The sequence below is a fragment of the Gigantopelta aegis genome, chromosome 15, assembly GCF_016097555.1.
Source record: "Gigantopelta aegis isolate Gae_Host chromosome 15, Gae_host_genome, whole genome shotgun sequence".
Classification (NCBI taxonomy): Eukaryota; Metazoa; Mollusca; class Gastropoda; order Neomphalida; family Peltospiridae; genus Gigantopelta; species Gigantopelta aegis.
Window position 1 is genome coordinate 37,542,566 of NC_054713.1, and position 19,189 is coordinate 37,561,754.

Here is a 19,189-nt window from a genome sequence, read left to right on the forward strand (position 1 = left end):
TGTTCATTATAAAATATATACCTGTATGCTTTTTTTTTAATGTAATATATCTAAAAAGACACTTGTTTATATGTGACTTTAAAATTATTTACGATTATACTTGCTATGTCTTTGTTCTCACAATTTGGGTCAGGAATAGACAAAGGCCTGAAAGCATTATAGATAAAACTACATGTTCAATCAGCTAGTTGGGTGTTGAGTGTAATAAATCTATACTTGATAACTTTTAATATTCAGTTGGTGGTGTTAAATTATACTGTACCAGCAATATGTAGTTTCAAATACATTTATTGTTCCCATTCATAGTCATTCTGTGAAAAACCAGCATTTTCGCACATACACAAAACTACCGGTACCGATGACACATGCGCAGTTTTGTGGATGTGACAAAGGTCACGACAATACAGTGGTGGTCGGTTGTGTGTGTATGTGTGGGGGGGGGGGGGGGGGGGGGGGGCTTGCTTGTTTTAAGACGACACTTCTTGTAAACTACTATATGACTGTCAGTAGACTTGTGATAGCGCCATGTGACCTGTATAGTTTATTACAAGACTGATAAGTGACCTACGGGTATAATGCATTGGGCATTAACTTGGAAACAACAGTGACGTTATGCTTGTGTTTATCATTGCATTGATGAACTTTTGATGTCATACACGTGTAGAACAACAAAAATCATCAGTTCCGATAGTTCAACTTTCTAAACACAATAAAACATCATACTAACAGAAGCAGCTTATACATTATGTGAAACTAATAATAAAATTTGTATACCAACCGCACCGTTATATAAACCACCCACTTTGACTAGAAAAAAACAAGTAGCGGGTTATACTCCGCAAAATATGGTAATAATGTTGAGCATTCTGAAAGTACTGACAAAGCAATACATGTCCCCTACCCGGTCCTAAATTCAATGGCCACAACTGTAAAAGATGGGAAAAATCACCATAAAAGTTTAACTTGGTTTATAACAGTACATGATGAAGCTACACACACACAATTTCAGCTCAATATATCGCGGCATTGTGAAAAAAACATCTGGAAAACTATATATGGGAAAGACAGACAGAAGGATGGAGATGAAACCTATAGTCCCCTCCAACTGGACCGGTAGGGAACTAATAACAAGGTGGTGAAACTGGTGCTTTAACAGTTTCAATGCCACATTTTTTAATACTAGCCTCACAAAACTTTATTCCAATAGACTATTATATCCATAAACTAGGCTAATAGGGACCGCTAATGAAAAAAAAGTAGTTTTATTTAACGACGCCACTAGAGCACATTGATTTTTTATCTCATCATCGGCTATTGGACATCAAACATACATGTGTATGGTCATTCTGACACTGTTTTTTTTAGAGAAAACCCGCTGTCGCCACATAGGCTACTCTTTTACGACAGGCAGCAAGGGATCTTTTATTTGCGCTTCCCACATGCAGGATGGACCGCTAATGATACCAGAACATAAAATTTACAATTTCGGTATCAGTGACAAATATTTTAACAGTTTTAATAAACATATACTCATGTGTGCTATACCAAATTTATGAAATGTGTTTGAAACTACATGTATTCTCATCATTGCTGTCACAATGGGAAATAAAACACTGCACCAACTCATTTCATAAATTCTGTATGTCACTGCTCATACAATGCACTACATGGGCAATCATCTATACATATCACAGTGTGGAAATATCTTTAAACATTTTAATCAAGAAATTCAATATAATAAAGCACTCAGAATTCATAACTCATCTCTGGCGTTTGCACAAGAATTTATGCAGGGGTGTCTAGACTGTGACAAGTGTCGTTTATATAGGGGTTGAATCATGGTCCTCTGGCATATATATTTTTAAAAAAGAACAACATTTGTTTGAGCAGGGGGGTTTCAACCCCTGAAAGCATCAACCTTGCACATACGCACCACTGGCATCATTTTTTTTTTTTTTTTTTTTTTAAACAATATTTATTCAAATAAATGGAAGTGGATCAACAAACAGCCAGCATCTGTTAGTTATGCTAAGTGAAGAGTAATGCAATGTGCATGTAACATAAATATTCAACATGAAAGATAGATTTAAATGGTGAATAATGAGTACAAATAAAGTTAACATTGAAAAAGCACTAGCTGCAAACTAGCAGCCAACAATATTGACAAATAAATTTAGAAAAGAACAAAAATGTTGCAATACCCATTTTGATTTGGGTGGCCTATATTTGCTAGTGCCAGTGAGAATTTGCTTTGACATATTATGTATTATTTACATTTCATTTCATTTATAGTTCCTTTTGTGCTTACATGTATATCCAGTTAAGTTCAAGCACACTGTCCTGGCAAAATGAGCTGGCCTGAAACCTATTCGCCACGTATGTCCATCATTCCACTCACAATATTAGTTGTATATAATTTATGTAAAAAAAAAAAGTGTTGCGATTCATTTTTAACCCTATATATAGCGGTTTGGAAGTAATGTTAACATGAATAAATATTGTCATCCAGATTTTGGCATTTTTGTTTAATTGGGGCAAAAATCAACCTGCCATTGCTATGGGTGCCCGTAAAAAAAAGAAGCATATGTCATGTGAATAGTTAGAACAAGTTCAAGACTGGGGATGAATTATTGTCGTTGTTCGAGCTTCCACCAAAGCTGAAGGAAAAATCTTCAGGAGACTCTGCTGCTGTTTCTTGTCCTCCAAATCCAAACGAGAAACTCAACTCTTCAGACGGCGGACTGGCTGGAGTGGAACCGAATAAAGAGAAGAAACCAGACTCGAATGTCTGCTTTGTTTGAGGAGAGGTTTCCTTCTTGTCAAACAGCGACATCGAAGGGATGTCGTTTTTACAAACAGACTGCATTTCTGAAAACAAAACAGAACAAATTTAAAAGATTGCTTTGGCAGATATTAAAATGCTTTTGTTGTAACCTGACCAAATCCGGAAAAAATTGTCAAGATTCGATTTTTTTTTTTTTTTTTTTTCTCTTCTTTTAAAAAATATAATCTTGTCAAAAAACAAAACTAATAAAAATAATAAAATAAAATACATACAAATTGGACCCACTATTGAAACAAGCCGGGTACCAGCATATATGTATTTTAGAAATTTGGCTTAAGTTTCATCTACAGTTAACGAAATCCGTATCATTTTCTTGTAAGGAAGAATTTAGAACGGAAGGATGGATAGAACAAAAGAGTGGAGGTAAGGTTGGGAATTAAGTTAATGGTGGTGTTAGGAATTGGGTAGAATTCCATCGTTATAATCCATTTGCACCAACCATTCGACTTGCGATTCTACAATGAATTATAATTATATTGATTATAACAGTATAATATTGATCTTCTGACAAAACATCAATTTGTGATGAGTTAAACAAAGCAAACAACTTTCTTTGACACCATGTGCTAAACAGTCAACTGAAAGAGTGGTTTTACAGAATGTGTTAAAGTCTCGGACCCTAGTTTTAACCCGTAAAAAGTTTGGTTAATCTACAAAACTCTAACACATTTGGATAAAGTAGCAAAAGTATTTTGAAGCCAAAAGAGACGAAATTTTTCGTCTATGGGGGGAGGGGGGGTCAAGGTCATTTCGTAATTTTTTTTGGGAAAAAAAAAGACTTCACCCTCTAAAAATCAAAAAGGAGTTGAAAAACAATCTGTGTAATTTCAACTCAAAAAGGAGTTGAAAAACAATTTGTGTAGTTTCGAATTTTGCGACGTTTTTCAATGCAGACGACGATACCAAACTGGAAACGGAAGCCATGTGCAGCGCATGCTTTTACAATGCATCTTGAAGTTGAACACAGCTGAAATAGGACAGTGTGGCCAATCTACATCACAAAACAACGTACTGACGTCATTTTTTCCACTGAAATCGGTTGCATTTTAATTACAATTGTGTTAATATCTCACCAAATACTTTCTCAAATTACAGGAAATAAAGTGCAGAGGCATTAGATATATTAAGGGTTTTTTCGCCATGTTTCCTTCGACAGTATGTATTGCCGTTTTTAAGATTACCTCGAAAGAGTGCCATTACAATGAACGCACTCAAGATTTATCAAATCTCTTTGCTGGTATTAGTAACGTAGCCCGTGTACTGTTTTAACAACTGTTGGTTGTTTATTTAATATCAAAACTTTAATTTTAAGATCCCGATCAGTTGGTTTTATCAAAACTTTCATTTTATTAAAGAGAATTAAGAAAACAGAACATTGTTTTTATTTATATCTAGATATTTTTCATTTTGTTTTTGTTGAAGGTAAACAGGGGGCAAAGCTTTCACCGTCTCTTTCAACAAAAACAAACTGGTTCGCATAGCACATTGGGCACATCCACCAATGTGAAGCCAAAGTTGCTCTTAGTTTAGTCTCTTGGGGGAGGGGTGGGGTAGGGGTCTGCAGAGACACTAAATGATTTAGTCTCTTTTGGCTTCATATACTTTTGCTACAGTCCCTTACAATAGAATAAAACAAAAGTCTGTACCAATTTAATGGGGAAATACCCTTAAAAATAGACTAGAGCTCATCTCCATATCAGTTTTAATTCTCGGAAGTATGTGCATTTTTGAAAATATGAAAAATGCATTTCATGGTATTAGAAAGACCAGAATGACCAGAAAAAGTTAGGATGTACAGAAATTAATAATCTGAACAATAAAATTTAAGTAATGTCTGATTTCAATTATTAAAACTGCTCTAACTGTGACAAATATATCATAAGTGTTTGACAACTAGGGTCTGTTACAGTCCACAAGATGTTAATTTTGAGAAAAATTATGCGTTTTGTTCCAACAGTTGTAACTATAGCACTAATTTGTATCATATAAGGGGATTTAATCCATGTTTGGATAACCGCTGGCACTGAACATGAAACCTAACAGGCCTGTAACATGGTTCATACAGAAATTTCAAACCTAAATTTAGGAGCTTTTTAGGGTCAATGTAAGTAAAATGTAGGGACTAAAACTTTGCTGTCCGCCATTTGCAATGACCTTCAAACTCGACAAAATAATAGGAGTGTTCAAGCGGGCCATCGGAATTTCAACAGAGAATAGTACTACACATTTTCATAAACATAAATATGTAGTATCCACATAGGCATAATTTTAGATAATTTTGGAATATTCCGTTTCATTTACATGTAGTTTGCACTGAGATTAAGACTTGATTAGTATTTTAGAAACGTGTTTCGTTTTAGAATGACCAAGCGCTCCCTGAAAGTTACGAATGAATTCTTCTACAAACAATACTGAACATTGATGATGTTTTACAAATGAATCATTGGTATAATTTTGGCTTTGTTTACACACCAACGTTTGAGCGAGCACAGAGATCAATACAAAAGTAGATATCAATGTATTTTTGGCAATTTATTTAATGTTTCCGAAAGAAGAAAAATGTCTAACGATTTCAGTGCTTATATAGCCCAATTTAGGGTCTTTTGTAAACTTGCCCGTAAAATGTAACGCTTTTCAGGACTAGGTCATTAAAATAGGGACTTTTTAGGGCAACCCTTCAAATTTAGGGTCTTTTCAAGCATGTGCGAACCTTGTGTAAGAACCGGGTGGTGGGGGGCACCCACATGAGGCACAAAATATTTACGTTTTTATCCTACTATATACTATATGTATAAACAAACAAAAAAATGCTTGAGCTCCCCATTATAGTGTATGTTACCCCCAACCCTACCCTTCACATATCGTTTCTAAGCAGCTTGTCTTAACTCATCAAACAAGCATTTTATGTGGTTTTCTCCATTTATCGGGGGGAGACGTAGCCCAGTGGGATCAATCCCCGTCAGTGGGCCCATTGGGCTATTTCTCGCTCCAGCCAGTACACCACGACTGGTACATCAAAGGCCGTGGTATGTGCTATCCTGTCTATGGGATGGTGCATATAAAAGATCTCTTGCTGCTAATCGAAAAAAGTAGCCCATGAAGTGGCGACAATGGGTTTCCTCCTTCAATATCTGTGTGGTCCTTAACTGTATGTCTGACACCATATAACCGTAAATAAAATGTGTTGAGTGCGTTGTTAAATAAAATATTTCCTTCTTCTTCTTCTCCATTTATCTTGAAGTTGGACTTGACGACTTCAGCAACAACACACTTACCTTGAGCTCTATTCTGCTCATGTTTTTGGCTAAATATCGTGGTTCCTGGTACAGGAGATGACACAAACATTTTATTCGAGTTTGACAGTCGACTTGGTGAATCAACAGACTGAAAAGAAACCAAGACATTTCCTCAATCTGAATGATGATATACTGTGCATCGTCATCTGTAAGTCAATGTCATTTATACATGAAAGTTGAGTCTTAAAGGCGCAGACTCTGGTTTTAACTCGTAAAAATGGACACTAAGTTGAGTGAAACAAGAGTCTGTGACATTAAAACCAGGAAATATCCTTACAAAAATAGATTAGAACTCGAATCAATAACCGCTACTTCTCAGACTCACATTTTTTTGTCTTTCTTAGTTGACCCATGAAAAACTGCCTATAAATGCAGGTATTTAGCAGCATACCAAACGGCACATCACAAAATCAAAGTTTTGTTTTGTTTTGTTTAACGACACAACTAAGAGAGGAAACCTGCTTCATTTTTCCATTAGTAACAAGGAATCTTTTATATGCACCATCCCACAGACAGGATAGCACATACCACGGCCTTTCATATACCAGTCTAGGGCTCGAACTTAACAGCGACACCAACGGCAAATGCCGTAATTGAGATATAAATTGCCATAGGTCAAGAGCATCACCGATAGCATTTTATGCCATTGGTAGAGCTCCTTAACGATGGCAAAATGTCCATTATCTGCCAGCGTATAACATTTGTACATTTGAAGTATGTCTACATACATCAAAATAACCTTCCAGTCATGTTTATTTGTTAGTTACTTTTTTTAAAATTGCCATAGGCAGGGTCAAAATTCCTGTCGGTGGGTCATTTCACCCATGACATTTTTTTTTTAATTTGTCATGGGACACAAATTTTTAAATTTGAGCCCTGCCAGTCATGGTGCTGTGGTTGGAAAAAGAAATAGCTCAACTGATCCACCGACAGGGATCAATCCCAAACAGATTGCGCATTAGGTGAGCGCTTTACCCACTATTTTTTCTGATTTTATTTAAGCGTGGGGTTTGTGGATTAAAACTCAAACCTGCTCAAGCAAGTATTCTTTGGGAAGCATGTCTCAACCCCACCCTCCCTATATACTTTGCTCACTGCAGTCTAGAATGTATTTATATACATGGTGTGTATGTTGATTTAAATATACATTGCATGTACCAAAAATAGTATTATTTTTTGTTATTTCCAAAACACTTTTACTTTTCTTCTTATGTCAAACCAAACTGTAAATTGAGGGCGAGTGTGTTCTGTACTGTGATTGGTTAATTACATTCTTTTTCTGGGATCAAATGGAAATGGAAATAACACCCAGAAAGCTAATAACGTCTTTAGAAAGTGACGTCATTAGCAATTAAAATTTGACAGTTCAAGGGTCTACAGTTAGATTGTAGCCAGGTATGTTTTTTCAAAAAATACCAAATACACAGTTAATTCCATAGAAAAACGATTCAGTTTACAATGCACAAAACCATATGGAGTTTTTAGATTTGCGGGTGTTACTGTCTATTTGATGCCCGCAAATGTTTCATTTTTTACCTCAGGCTAACGCCTTCAGTCAAAAATGACATTTGCAGGATCAAATAGACAATAACACCTGCAAATCTAAAAACTCCATAAGGTTATCTCCTAACTGAAATTATTTACAAAAAACATTTTTGTAGGAAGATGGGATGGACTATAGATATATCCATGTGTATACAGGCATTGAATTTGGGAATGTTTTTAAAAGATCCCACTGGAATCGTAAACTGATTTAAAATAGAGATTTAGGAGTTCTGCCACATAATCTTACATTTCAGACCCAAAATCTGGGATTATCCGAAGCACAGAATTCTCCATCTGGTATATCATATACTACATATACGACATACTACATAATATATCATATACTAGTTATATGACATACTACATGATATACTACATATAATATACTACAGATACTATACCGTGTCTTTGCAAAAGGGTTGAAAAAACGATGCTGGTTCTGCATCTTGATCAGTGTCCTGAAATAAAATACATTTTGTCTGTGTGTAAAGAGATATACAGGTATGTCTTGACAAGAGTTCCTTACATTCACCATTAACAAAATGTTTATCAACAAAATTATTTTATTTCGTTATGAATATTTTTATTGGGGTTATTATTATTTTTATTGGAGTTACAGGTTAGAATTAGATTTAGGTTTTATAAAAGAATACCAACAAAATGTTAATATTTCATAATCCAAAATCAAAACACAAATTCAATACTGATAGCCACCTAACAAACTATATTCATTAATCATTGAATTGTTAAATTCAGAGTTGTTAAATTACTGGCCAATAAAGGTCACAGCAATTCTCAACAGTGGGGTAATTATATTGACATGAAATGATGTGTATTTTCATGCAACATTTGTTGATCTTTTTTGGCTATGGAATACTACACAGAATACATGTAGCTTAATTGTTGTGTGTGTTTGTTTGTTTTTTGATGACTTTGAATGGATCCGTCAGTTCTGGAGCGTCACTGAAGGAACATTATACAGCCATGCATGTTTCTTTGTTTACTGTGGTTCCATTACTTAAATGTATATGTCAATAAACAATCCTGTGACCTGATTAACTGTCAGCTAATTTGAAAAGTTATCAAAGTATGTCATTTGAAAAACATCACACGTTATTTTATTGAATATCCTACCTAGTATAGCTATGACAATTTTTTTTATCTTGTCATCATATCTTGCTCCCCCCCAAAAAAAATATTACAGCAATAAGAAGTGTAGTTAAAAGTTGTTGTTTATCAACAACACTACAGCACATTGATTTATTAATCAGATATTGGATGTCAACTATTTGGTAATTTTGACATATAGTTTTAGAGAGGAAACCTGCTACATTTTTCCATTAGTAGCAAGGGATCTTTTATATGCACCATCCCAGACAAGATATACCAGTCGTGGTGCATGGGCTAGAATGAGAAAAAGCCCAATATGCCCACTGGTGGGGATCGATCCTAGACCAACCACGCGTCAAGTGACCACTTCACCACTGGCCTACGTCCCGCCATAAAAGAAGTATAGAGTATATGACATCTACCATTTGTCCTATTTCACATTCAAACATTGGTCTGCTGGTAAAAGTAGGACCTCCTGGTGATTTAGATTTCAGGTTCTCCAGCTGCTGACGATGTTTCTGAAGATCAAACGGACTTGAAGATGATTCGTTACTGCTGCTCGGAACAGGCTTTGGAGTCTTGGGTACAGAGTATTCTGCAACACAGCAAGAATAACTGACACTGGGAAGCTTAATTATTAGTACAGTGAATTGTTAAACATAATGCAGAAATTGAAATATAAATTTTGAAATATAAATTTTTAAATATAATGTGCAGGCATTGAATTTGCGAATGTTTTTTTTTCTTCTTCTTTTTTTCACAAGACCAATGGTAGGAGAGGATCCAGTAAGTTGGCAAACATGTGCCCAATCCTATTGTTGTTTATTCAATAAAATATGTTTCCAATCAATCAATGGAATCATAAACATTATGTAACCAATGTACTTTGAGATTGCATCTCAATCTTATGTTTCTTACCTGAAATCTGGGATTCACAGAGGCATGGAATCCAGCTAAATTCACAGCCTTGCATGTATGTATTATGTAATTAAATTTACCATCAAGCAATGCTGCTGAATTATAAAAAAAAAAAAAAACCTAAACTAGACTGTCAAATAGAGTTTTGAAAGCTATTTTTGTCAGAGAAAAGTTAACTGAAGCAACCTAAGGCAAGAATGAATTATTTCCCCAAAAATATATTATACTGAATATAAAAAATAACAAAAATTAAAAACCCACTAAAACATATGCCTTCCCAGTTATAAAAGCAAACATGCATTCACATATAAACTGACCGTGAGTATATTCATCTTCAGTATAAGACATCCTTTTAGAAGTAAGACTTTTTGAAGGCGCTGTCTTTGTAGTCTTTTGAGACGAGCCCCATTCCTGCTGCACTTCTGTAAATGATCCAGTTTGCAAGTACACAAAGTATTATATAAGATAGAAATGTTTTATTTAACGACACATTTACGGTTATATGGCATCAGACATATGGTTAAGGACCACACAGATTTTGAGATGAAACCCGCTGTTGCCATTTCATGGGCTACTCTTTCCGATTAGCAGCAAGGGATCTTTTATTTGCGCTTCCCACAGGCAGGATAGCACAAACCATGGCCTTTGTTGAACCAGTTGTGGATCACTGGTCGGTGCAAGTGGTTTACACCTACCCATTGAGCCTTGTGGAGCACTCACTCAGGGTTCAAAGTATTATATAAAGACTATTTTTTAATATTTGTGATTATTAATGTTATTAATTTCAGGTACATAATATGTATTGATCTACCATTTCATGAATTTAACATCTTGCATTGATGTTAGTAAAATTCAAACAGAAATGAATGAATGAATGAATGAATGACTGAATGACTGACTGACTGAATGAATGTATGAAAGAATGGATCTATTAGTGAATGAATGGATGGATTGATAAGTGAGTGAGCAAACAAATGAACAAACAAACAAATTAATTTTAACATCACCCAGTAAAAACAAATGTATCAACTACAGCACGGATGTAAAAAACCCTGTATAAACCCAGAAGCCACATTAATTAATTCACATGCATCCACTATCAACAGTTTGGATTGTCCATTAACAAATAACCCAATCCAATTTTAAATATAATTGTTTAGAAACGCCGAGGAAAACGTGATTCTACATTTTCATTATTTTATTATTACGACAGTTACTTTAATAGTTTATGACGTGTTTACAAATACAGGAAATTCTGGAAATTAATGTTTTCTGAATTGGTCTGTGATCAACAACTTAGTCAAAACTCCTAATTTGCACTGTCTGTTTGTTTAACTGCCTACATATATTTGCATGTGATGTATTTACGAACCTTTCTGTATCTGTATTGGAGAAGCTACCATTGGACTTGATGGTGATTGTTTTGATGACAAATTAGTTAAATAGTCTGGCAAAGCTGGCAACAGGAATCTTGGTAGAGGTGTGCTGTTGTGATTAAAAATTTAATCGTAATAAAAAAAATTATACTAATTAAAAGGTTTTTTTTCAGGGGATTGGGTTTTTATTACAGACTTATCTAATCACCCTCCCACACAGTGCAATATGGAGACACTATTATTTAATAACATGAAATTCAATATCACTAACCTAAAGAAAATTTAAAATTTTTAAAAAATAATACTAATATGCTAGCTACATGTAGCTACACTCTTAAACATTTTAACTTATTATACACTCAAAGTAATTTTACAGGTACAAATCAAAGGCTGTGAAACAACATCCCATCTTTGGAAGAAACAAAATCACCGACCAAAAAACAGTTGCTACTAATTAGTTATCAGTTATAATGGCCACTATTTAATAACTGTTTTGAAAGAAAACAATTAATTATGGAAACACTTTTAAAATGTGAATGTTTCTTATTAATTACCTGGAGTTTGTTTGAGACTCTTGGGCATTTGGTTTCTCAGTAGATGGTGGCTGAAAAAACGTAGATGGAGAAGAAAATCTTCGTTGGTTTCCTAGCGAAGGAACTCTCGTATGAGGTTCGCACTCTGCAGGTTTCGTCTGTAGACCAGACGAAGCAGTAGAAACTGGTCTTGGTGTTACTGGGGTGGTCACGAGTTGTGCTTTTGTTAATGGACTTTGAGGTTCACTTCTTGGCACTACAAATGGGTGAATAAGTCTGGGAACTGGTGCTGGCATTGATTTGTAGTTTTGAAACGTTTTCTAAATAAAATAAATATATAAACATTTACTAATAAAAATATTTAAAAAATATACACATCTGTACTATAAATTATTCAATTGTTATCTCTAAAGATATTTTTGAATGTTGGGTTATAATGAGAATTGAGGGTTGAAAAACGGTTGCTGATGTCTGCTGGGTTTTATCTTGAATGCTGGATTAAAAACAGAATGTTTCTGAAGATATTCTGAGAATTAAAATGAAAACTACCGAACAGTTAGAACTTTCAAACATACTTATGTGCAAGTTGAACATCTGCTCAATGTCTTAATTTTTTTTTTTTTAAGTCTTAATATAAGCATTGCCTATTAACCAATCGGAACCTATACCACTGATGTTTTTTGTTAAATTATGAATATGGTTTATATGAAACTGATGTCACAATTTACATATTTTATCCTATGAGTATTGGATTGTTTGTCACCTTCAAGTGCTAAATGTGAATTAATTTTAATTTGTTGAATCTAGTTCATTAGTAAATGGAAAAAAAGAAGAAAAAAAGCTCCTTTGAAAATCTGATAAATACAATTTGTTAAATAGCCTCAATTCTGCTACCTTTATTTGATTGTCCAATTTTATTCACAGAACCCCTATATTACTCAAATAAAGTTTTGGGTGAAACCTAAACACTGCAGGGATTCTAGATTATGTTAGCACCACTCCCATGGCTAGTGATATTCAATGTTGGGCTAGTAAATAACTACCATTGCCATGCCCGACGGTTAGTGAATTTTTTTGGGTCAAATACTACATTTAAGTATATTTTGTAAATATGAATATCCTGACCCCACCCGCAAGCCCCAATCTTAGTGTTTTTAAGGTCTATCTCCCTCTATAGGTAGTACTAAACCAAATAATTTCCGGCTGGGTCAAAGTTCGAGGTGCACCCAACTTTTGATAGAGAAGTGAACACCACAAGTCCTGTATTTGGTTATAAATGTGAGTGTGTTGGTTGTAAAAAATAATAGTTTTATGTGGGTAAAAAAAATATGCAATTTTATTTCATCTAGTACCAATGTGTCAAGTTGCCTTGTGCTTGACACATGTATGGGGTACCTGTGAAAAAAAGTACTCGAATTCTGTGCGGAACTAGGGTAGTCATAGACGCTACCCGTTATCTCAGAAACGAGCAGCTTGACCCCCATTTGTTTCTGATTCACTTTAAGTGTGAGGGGTGGTAGTATTTATATCCGTGGCGTTTATGTCGGTTGATACGTTGCAGGTAGGAGTTTTAGCCACATATGTTACTATTGTCGTCTATGGGATTTGATTTGGTACTATACACCCTATAGGCAACATTATTACTATTAATAAAACTGTATTAACTTAAAGTAAAGTAGGGCTAGTGAAAAAGTTTTAATCGTGGCTAGTGAATATTCAAAATCGCTGATCCCATGGCTAGTGGATATTATAAAAATTGTAGAAACCTGCTCTGTACAATTGTGTAACTTTAACATAAGCCTCATACATATAAAAGAAATAAAGTAACAGAAATGTACCTGTGAAGGGCCAGGAGCCATGGGTCTAGGAACAACCAGCGTTGGCATTTGTCTACCTTCTCTGCAAGTCAAAGCTGGGATCTGTGGACTAAGTTGTCGAATATCATTGGTCTGTTGTCGAATATCATTGGTCTGTTGTCGAATATTGTTGGTCTGTTGTTGAATATTGTTGGTCTGTTGTTGAATATTGGTGGTCTGTTGTTGAATAGCAGTTGTCTGTTGTTGAGAATCGGTGGTCTGTTGTTGAATATCGGTTGTCTGTTGTCGAACACTGGCTGTCTGTTGTTGAACACTAGGTGTCTGTTGTTGAATATCGGTTGTCTGTCGTCGAAAATTAGATGTCTGTTGTCGAGCAGTTATTTGAAGATTCTCAAGTAGAGGAAACCTGTTTGCTATGTTCGGTGTTATTCCTGTATTCATGTTGTTCTGGTTTTTATTCAAGTAGCCCTTATATACTCCATCATGGGATTGAACTGAAAGCTGAAAATCTGTGGTCTGTGGGGGAAGAAATAAAGTGTTTACTATGTCACACATTTTGCGAAACTTTTTGATCATGACATTTTATATTGTGCTTTTTAAAATTTAAAATGTGATATAGATGTCTGAATTAAATATAATGAACTCCCTTTAAAACACATCAGTCAGATTTATAGTTGTATAAAGGATATGAAAAGAAAGAATATATATATAACTGATTTTGTATTTATAACTGGATACATTTTGGTGAGCAATAAATAACCCCAAAATTGTACGCGAAGATGAGGGTTATTAATTAATTATATGTTTTACAGCAACCTCACACATGTGATAGCAATGACAACTGAAAATTGGGTAGTGTTTTCAATGAAGTTCAGTATATTACTTGGAATGTTTTCAGGGACAAATTCTTTTTGGGGGCGGGAGTAGTGAGGCGGTTTCTTTTCTTTTCTTTTGTTAATAAGAGTAAAGATGATTACATTTCAAAGCAGGAGACTGCTTGTCCAACGTAAGACTAGTATGTTTAGCAAACATTACCTCACAAAAACATACAACTGAATTTAACTTGGAATGTTTTATTATAAAACATTGACAGCACCGACATCACAATATCCAGTAAAAAGTGGTAGATCTTTTATATGCAAGGGATCTTTTATATCCACTGACAGGAAAGCACACACCACTGCCTTTGACCAGTTGTGGTGCATGTGGTTGGAACAAGAAAAAGCCCCAATCAGTTGAATGATCCACCGACATGGTTCGATCCTGCGACGCAAGCATCTCAAGCAAACACTTGTTTTAAATAAGTGAACACTTTATATTTGTATCTGATGTGAATTAAGCCTACCTTGACAGGTATTTGTTGTCTGTGATCAGGCTGCGACCTTACTGAGACAGGAACACTCCGAGATGGCGTTGTCATCATAGGATTGTTAACTGATGAATCCCCGTCAAGCATTTCAACTTCCACACAAGCTTGATCACCGCTCCTCCGTCTGTCATCCAAAACAATAATACAGGATATGTTTCGTAAAGAAAAAAAAATCACAAAAAACTGATATAACAAATACTTTGCAGGCATTGAATTTTTGGAATTTTTTCTTTTTCAGTTTCTGCTAGACATGTTAAATCTATGTGATGAAGCTATTTTAGGATTCCTTCTCATAATTTTACACTTCTGACTTTAAATTTGGGATTCACACAAGTAATCATGGAATCATGCTAAAGTTACAGCCGGCTTTGGTTAATAAGAGATTTATTTTGTGTGATTTGGTTTGCCATATGAAAAATTTAATAAGTCCACACATTTTCAAATCAAGTTTGTCAAGGTTTCCTCTCATGATTTATGTTTATAGGGAAGGCAAACACCCCAAACATGTAATTCAATCCAATTTGTTCATCTCCTAAGTACATGGTAAAACTACACAAAATGCCACCTCAATATCTTGAGGAATTGTGAAGAAAAAGTTTTAAAACCACATTTTTGAATCTCCTAAGTTCAAGGGCCATAAGTCTTTCATGAAAGTCACACATGATCTGTAACACCCAAAACATGTAATTCAATAAAAAAAATTATCTCCTAAATACATGGTAAAACTATACACAAAATATCAGCTCAATATCTTTAGGTATAGTGAAAAAGTCTGGAAAACTATACGTGGGACAGACAGAAGGACGGAAATGAAACCTATAGTACTCCTGTTGGACTGGTAGGGGACTAATAAAAATTAAAGAAAGTAATGTTTGCATTATGTAGATATATTTTGGTATATGGAGTTGTTTGACTCATTTGTCAGTCCGTAATGGCGTAGAATTGAACATGTCTCTTTAATGCAACTGTACGTCCATCCACAAAAACACACACCTGGAAATACAATACAGAGAAAATATTATTATTAAGAGACTGCTAAATTAAAATTTTAAAATGTAATTTCCACCTGTTTATGGAGTCGTCACTGGTGTCTTCCATAGGTGTACAGGCCTTGTGTAGTTTTGTTGAAACTGACTCTGAACTTTCATCACGCATTGTGACGGCCTCCGTTCTTTCACACAACTCCTTCAATAACAACATATTTATTAATGTCTCACTAAAAGAACATACTTTTGGGGGGGTACAATTTAACACTAATAATAACCAATGATATTGTCATTATTAAACATGTTGTCATCATAGCTTGACAAACATGAACTATATTTGGAATCATTATTCATTTCTATATAATGTACACGTATAAGTATGAGAGAAAAAGATGATTTTAAATAGAGAAAAAAATCAGAATAAGATAACAAATAAAATATTACATTCAGTATCAGTTATTATCACATTTATGTTCCTTCCATGTTAATAATTTTTATCAGTCACCTGACAACATTCATTTAGAACATACACGTACATGTAAATTTAAAAATAAATGATAACTCACAGTAGATATGAACTTCTATATAATTGCATTTAGATCCTATTTTTATGATCCGGTTAATTCAAATATACCAACCACACATAGTGTAATTCTAAATTAAATGTTAAAAGTATTCCGAAACCCATTTATTCCCATTGAGGATTTTCTCACATGTGTTTGTTTTGTTTTTCGTTTTTTGCCTTTTACATGTTAAGGCAATGAGTTACAACATTAATGGCAGTAGTTAAAATGTCAAGTGTAATTATTTTATTGTAAATTATTGAAACACAGTAAGTCTATTGGCTCATACATTCAGATAACAATGTTGTTAGGTTTCTTAAACCAGTTAAGACTTAGCTATGTGTTTGTACAAGTTAAAATTGACATGATAAAATTAATTTTGCCTGACTGTGAGCCAATTATTCGTAATTATATCTAATTAGTCTAACATAATGCAAATGAATGTGCCAGAAATGCTTACATTTAACTGTTGAGGGGATTGAGAACCTACAGTTTGGTGGGTCTTCACCGGCCTCGGTGGCGTCGTGGTTAAGCCACCGGAAATAAGGCCGGTAGGTACATGGTTCCCAGAGCGAGTTTTAGCAACTCAATGGGTAGGACCATAGGCGTAAGACCACTACACCCTCTTCTCTTTCACTAACCACTAACAACTAACCAACTGTCTTGGATAGACAGCCCAGATAGCTCATGTGTGTGCCCAGGACAGTGTCCTTGAAACTTAATTGGATATAAGCACAAAAATAAGTTAAACGGAAAGGTGGGTTTTCTATGGTGTGATATTTTGTTTATTTGTTTGTTTGTGTGTTATTGTTTTATAGGGTTTTTGTTTGTTGTTTTTTGTAGAGAGGATTTGAGATGTTTCAAACCTGCTGCTAACTTTCAATACAAAAAAATAAAATTGTAATTACTGGAAAGGCTACCTCTTGCATGACAGTGACACTATATGTCTATTGATTTCAAGATTGATTTCATTTATGAATAGAGGAAAACCATGCTTTCACAACCTAGCAGGGAATATTTTGTTTTAAAAAATAGTGGTCAATTGATTGAAAATTGAATACAAACTATTATTTACCATTTACGATTGTGTAGCAATCCCTGAAACTTGCATACATTGTAGCTAATCGGGACATGATTCTGAACAAAATGGTCCCTGCCTAGATAAATACAGTTGAAGTGGCATCAGTTAATGCAATGGACATATCCGTCATGTGACTAATGAAAACAAGATTGTTTTGTTTAACGACACCACTAGAGCAGACTGATTTATTAATCATCAACTATTGGATGTCAAACATTTGGTAATTTTGACATAATCATAGAGGAAACCCGCTACATTTTTCCATTAATAGCAAGAGATGTTTTATATGCACCATCCCACAGACAGGATAGCACATATCACAGCCTATGATATACCAGTTGTGGTGCACTGGCTGGAATGAGAAATAGCCCAATAGGCCCACCGACGGGGATCAATCCCAATCCGACCATGCATCAAGCGAGCGCTTTACCACTGAGCTATATCATGCCCCGTCTGACTAATGAATGATTTATAAAGTTCTCACCTGTGTTTGATCCACATTCTGTGACTCTTTTTCTCGAATTTCAGCCAATTCTTTTTCTAGATTGCTTTTCTCATCCAGGTAAAGTTTTATTTGTGAAAGAACTTTTTCAGAATCCACTTTTAGTTGTACACTTTTTAATTTAGCTTGTTAAGGAAGCTTATATTTACGTTGCAAACAAATATCTGTAGCAATAAAATCCTCTAGTAGGTCAGCCAGGATGGATGGACAAATGGACAGATGGATAGATGGATGTGGATGGATGGATGGATGGATGTGGTTGGATGGATGAATGGATGGATGTGATTGGATGGATGGATGGATGGATGGATGGATGGATGGATGGATGTGGACAGATGGATGGATGGATGTAGACAGATGGATGGATGGGTGTGGATGGATGGATAGGTGTGGATTGATGGATTGATGGATGGATGGATGTGGATGGATGTGGATGGATGGATGGATGGATGGATGGATGGATGGATGGACGGATGGATGGATGGATGTGGATAGATGGATGGATGGATGTGGATAGATGGATGGATGGATGGGCGGATGGATAGACATGGACAGATGTAATTTTTTAATTTAGCTTGTTAAGGAAGCTTATATTTACGTTGCAAACAAATATCTGTAACAATAAAATCCTCTAGTAGGTCAGCCAGGATGGATGGACAAATGGACAGATGGATAGATGGATGTGGATGGATGGATGGATGGATGTGGTTGGATGGATGAATGGATGGATGTGAATGGATGGATGGATGGATGGATGGATGGATGGATGGATGGATGGATGTGAATGGATGGATGGATGGATGTGGATGGATGTGGATGGATGGATGGATGAATAGATGTGGATGGATGGATTGTTGGATGTGGATAAATGGATGGATGGATGGATAGATGTAAATGGATGGATGGATGGATGTGGACAGATGGATGGATGGGTGTGGATGGATGGATATGTGTGGATTGATGGATGGACGGATGAGGATGGATGGATGTGATGGATGGATGGATGGATGGATGGATGGATGGATGTGGATGGATGGATGGATGGATGGATGGATGGATGGATGTGAATGGATGGATGTGAATGGATGGATGGATGGATGGATGGATGTGGATGGATGTGGATGGATGGATAGATGTGGATGGATGGATGGATGGATAGATGTGGATGGATGGATGGATGTGGATGGATGGATGGATGGATGTGAATGGATGGGTGGATGGATGTGGGTGGATGTGGATGGATGGATG

At 35.3% G+C, this 19,189-nt stretch overlaps 1 protein-coding gene across 4 annotated transcripts in view; it reads right to left on the reverse strand.

Annotated features, from left to right (window-relative positions):
- Positions 1-1,406: 1,406 nt before the first annotated feature.
- Positions 1,407-19,189, reverse strand: part of LOC121390201 — a 28,797-nt gene continuing 11,014 nt past the window's right edge. For all 4 annotated transcript variants that reach the window (XM_041521967.1, XM_041521965.1, XM_041521968.1 and 1 more), the window contains 11 exons: positions 17,924-18,053; positions 15,876-15,994; positions 14,786-14,933; positions 13,462-13,956; positions 11,645-11,943; positions 11,087-11,199; positions 10,032-10,136; positions 9,219-9,391; positions 8,088-8,144; positions 6,121-6,229; positions 1,407-2,868 (listed from right to left, as the gene is read on the reverse strand). In XM_041521967.1, coding sequence (XP_041377901.1) covers positions 2,600-2,868; positions 6,121-6,229; positions 8,088-8,144; positions 9,219-9,391; positions 10,032-10,136; positions 11,087-11,199; positions 11,645-11,943; positions 13,462-13,956; positions 14,786-14,933; positions 15,876-15,994; positions 17,924-18,053 — 2,017 coding nt within the window. In that variant the 3' untranslated portion in view covers positions 1,407-2,599. The remainder of the gene's footprint in view (positions 2,869-6,120; positions 6,230-8,087; positions 8,145-9,218; positions 9,392-10,031; positions 10,137-11,086; positions 11,200-11,644; positions 11,944-13,461; positions 13,957-14,785; positions 14,934-15,875; positions 15,995-17,923; positions 18,054-19,189) is intronic.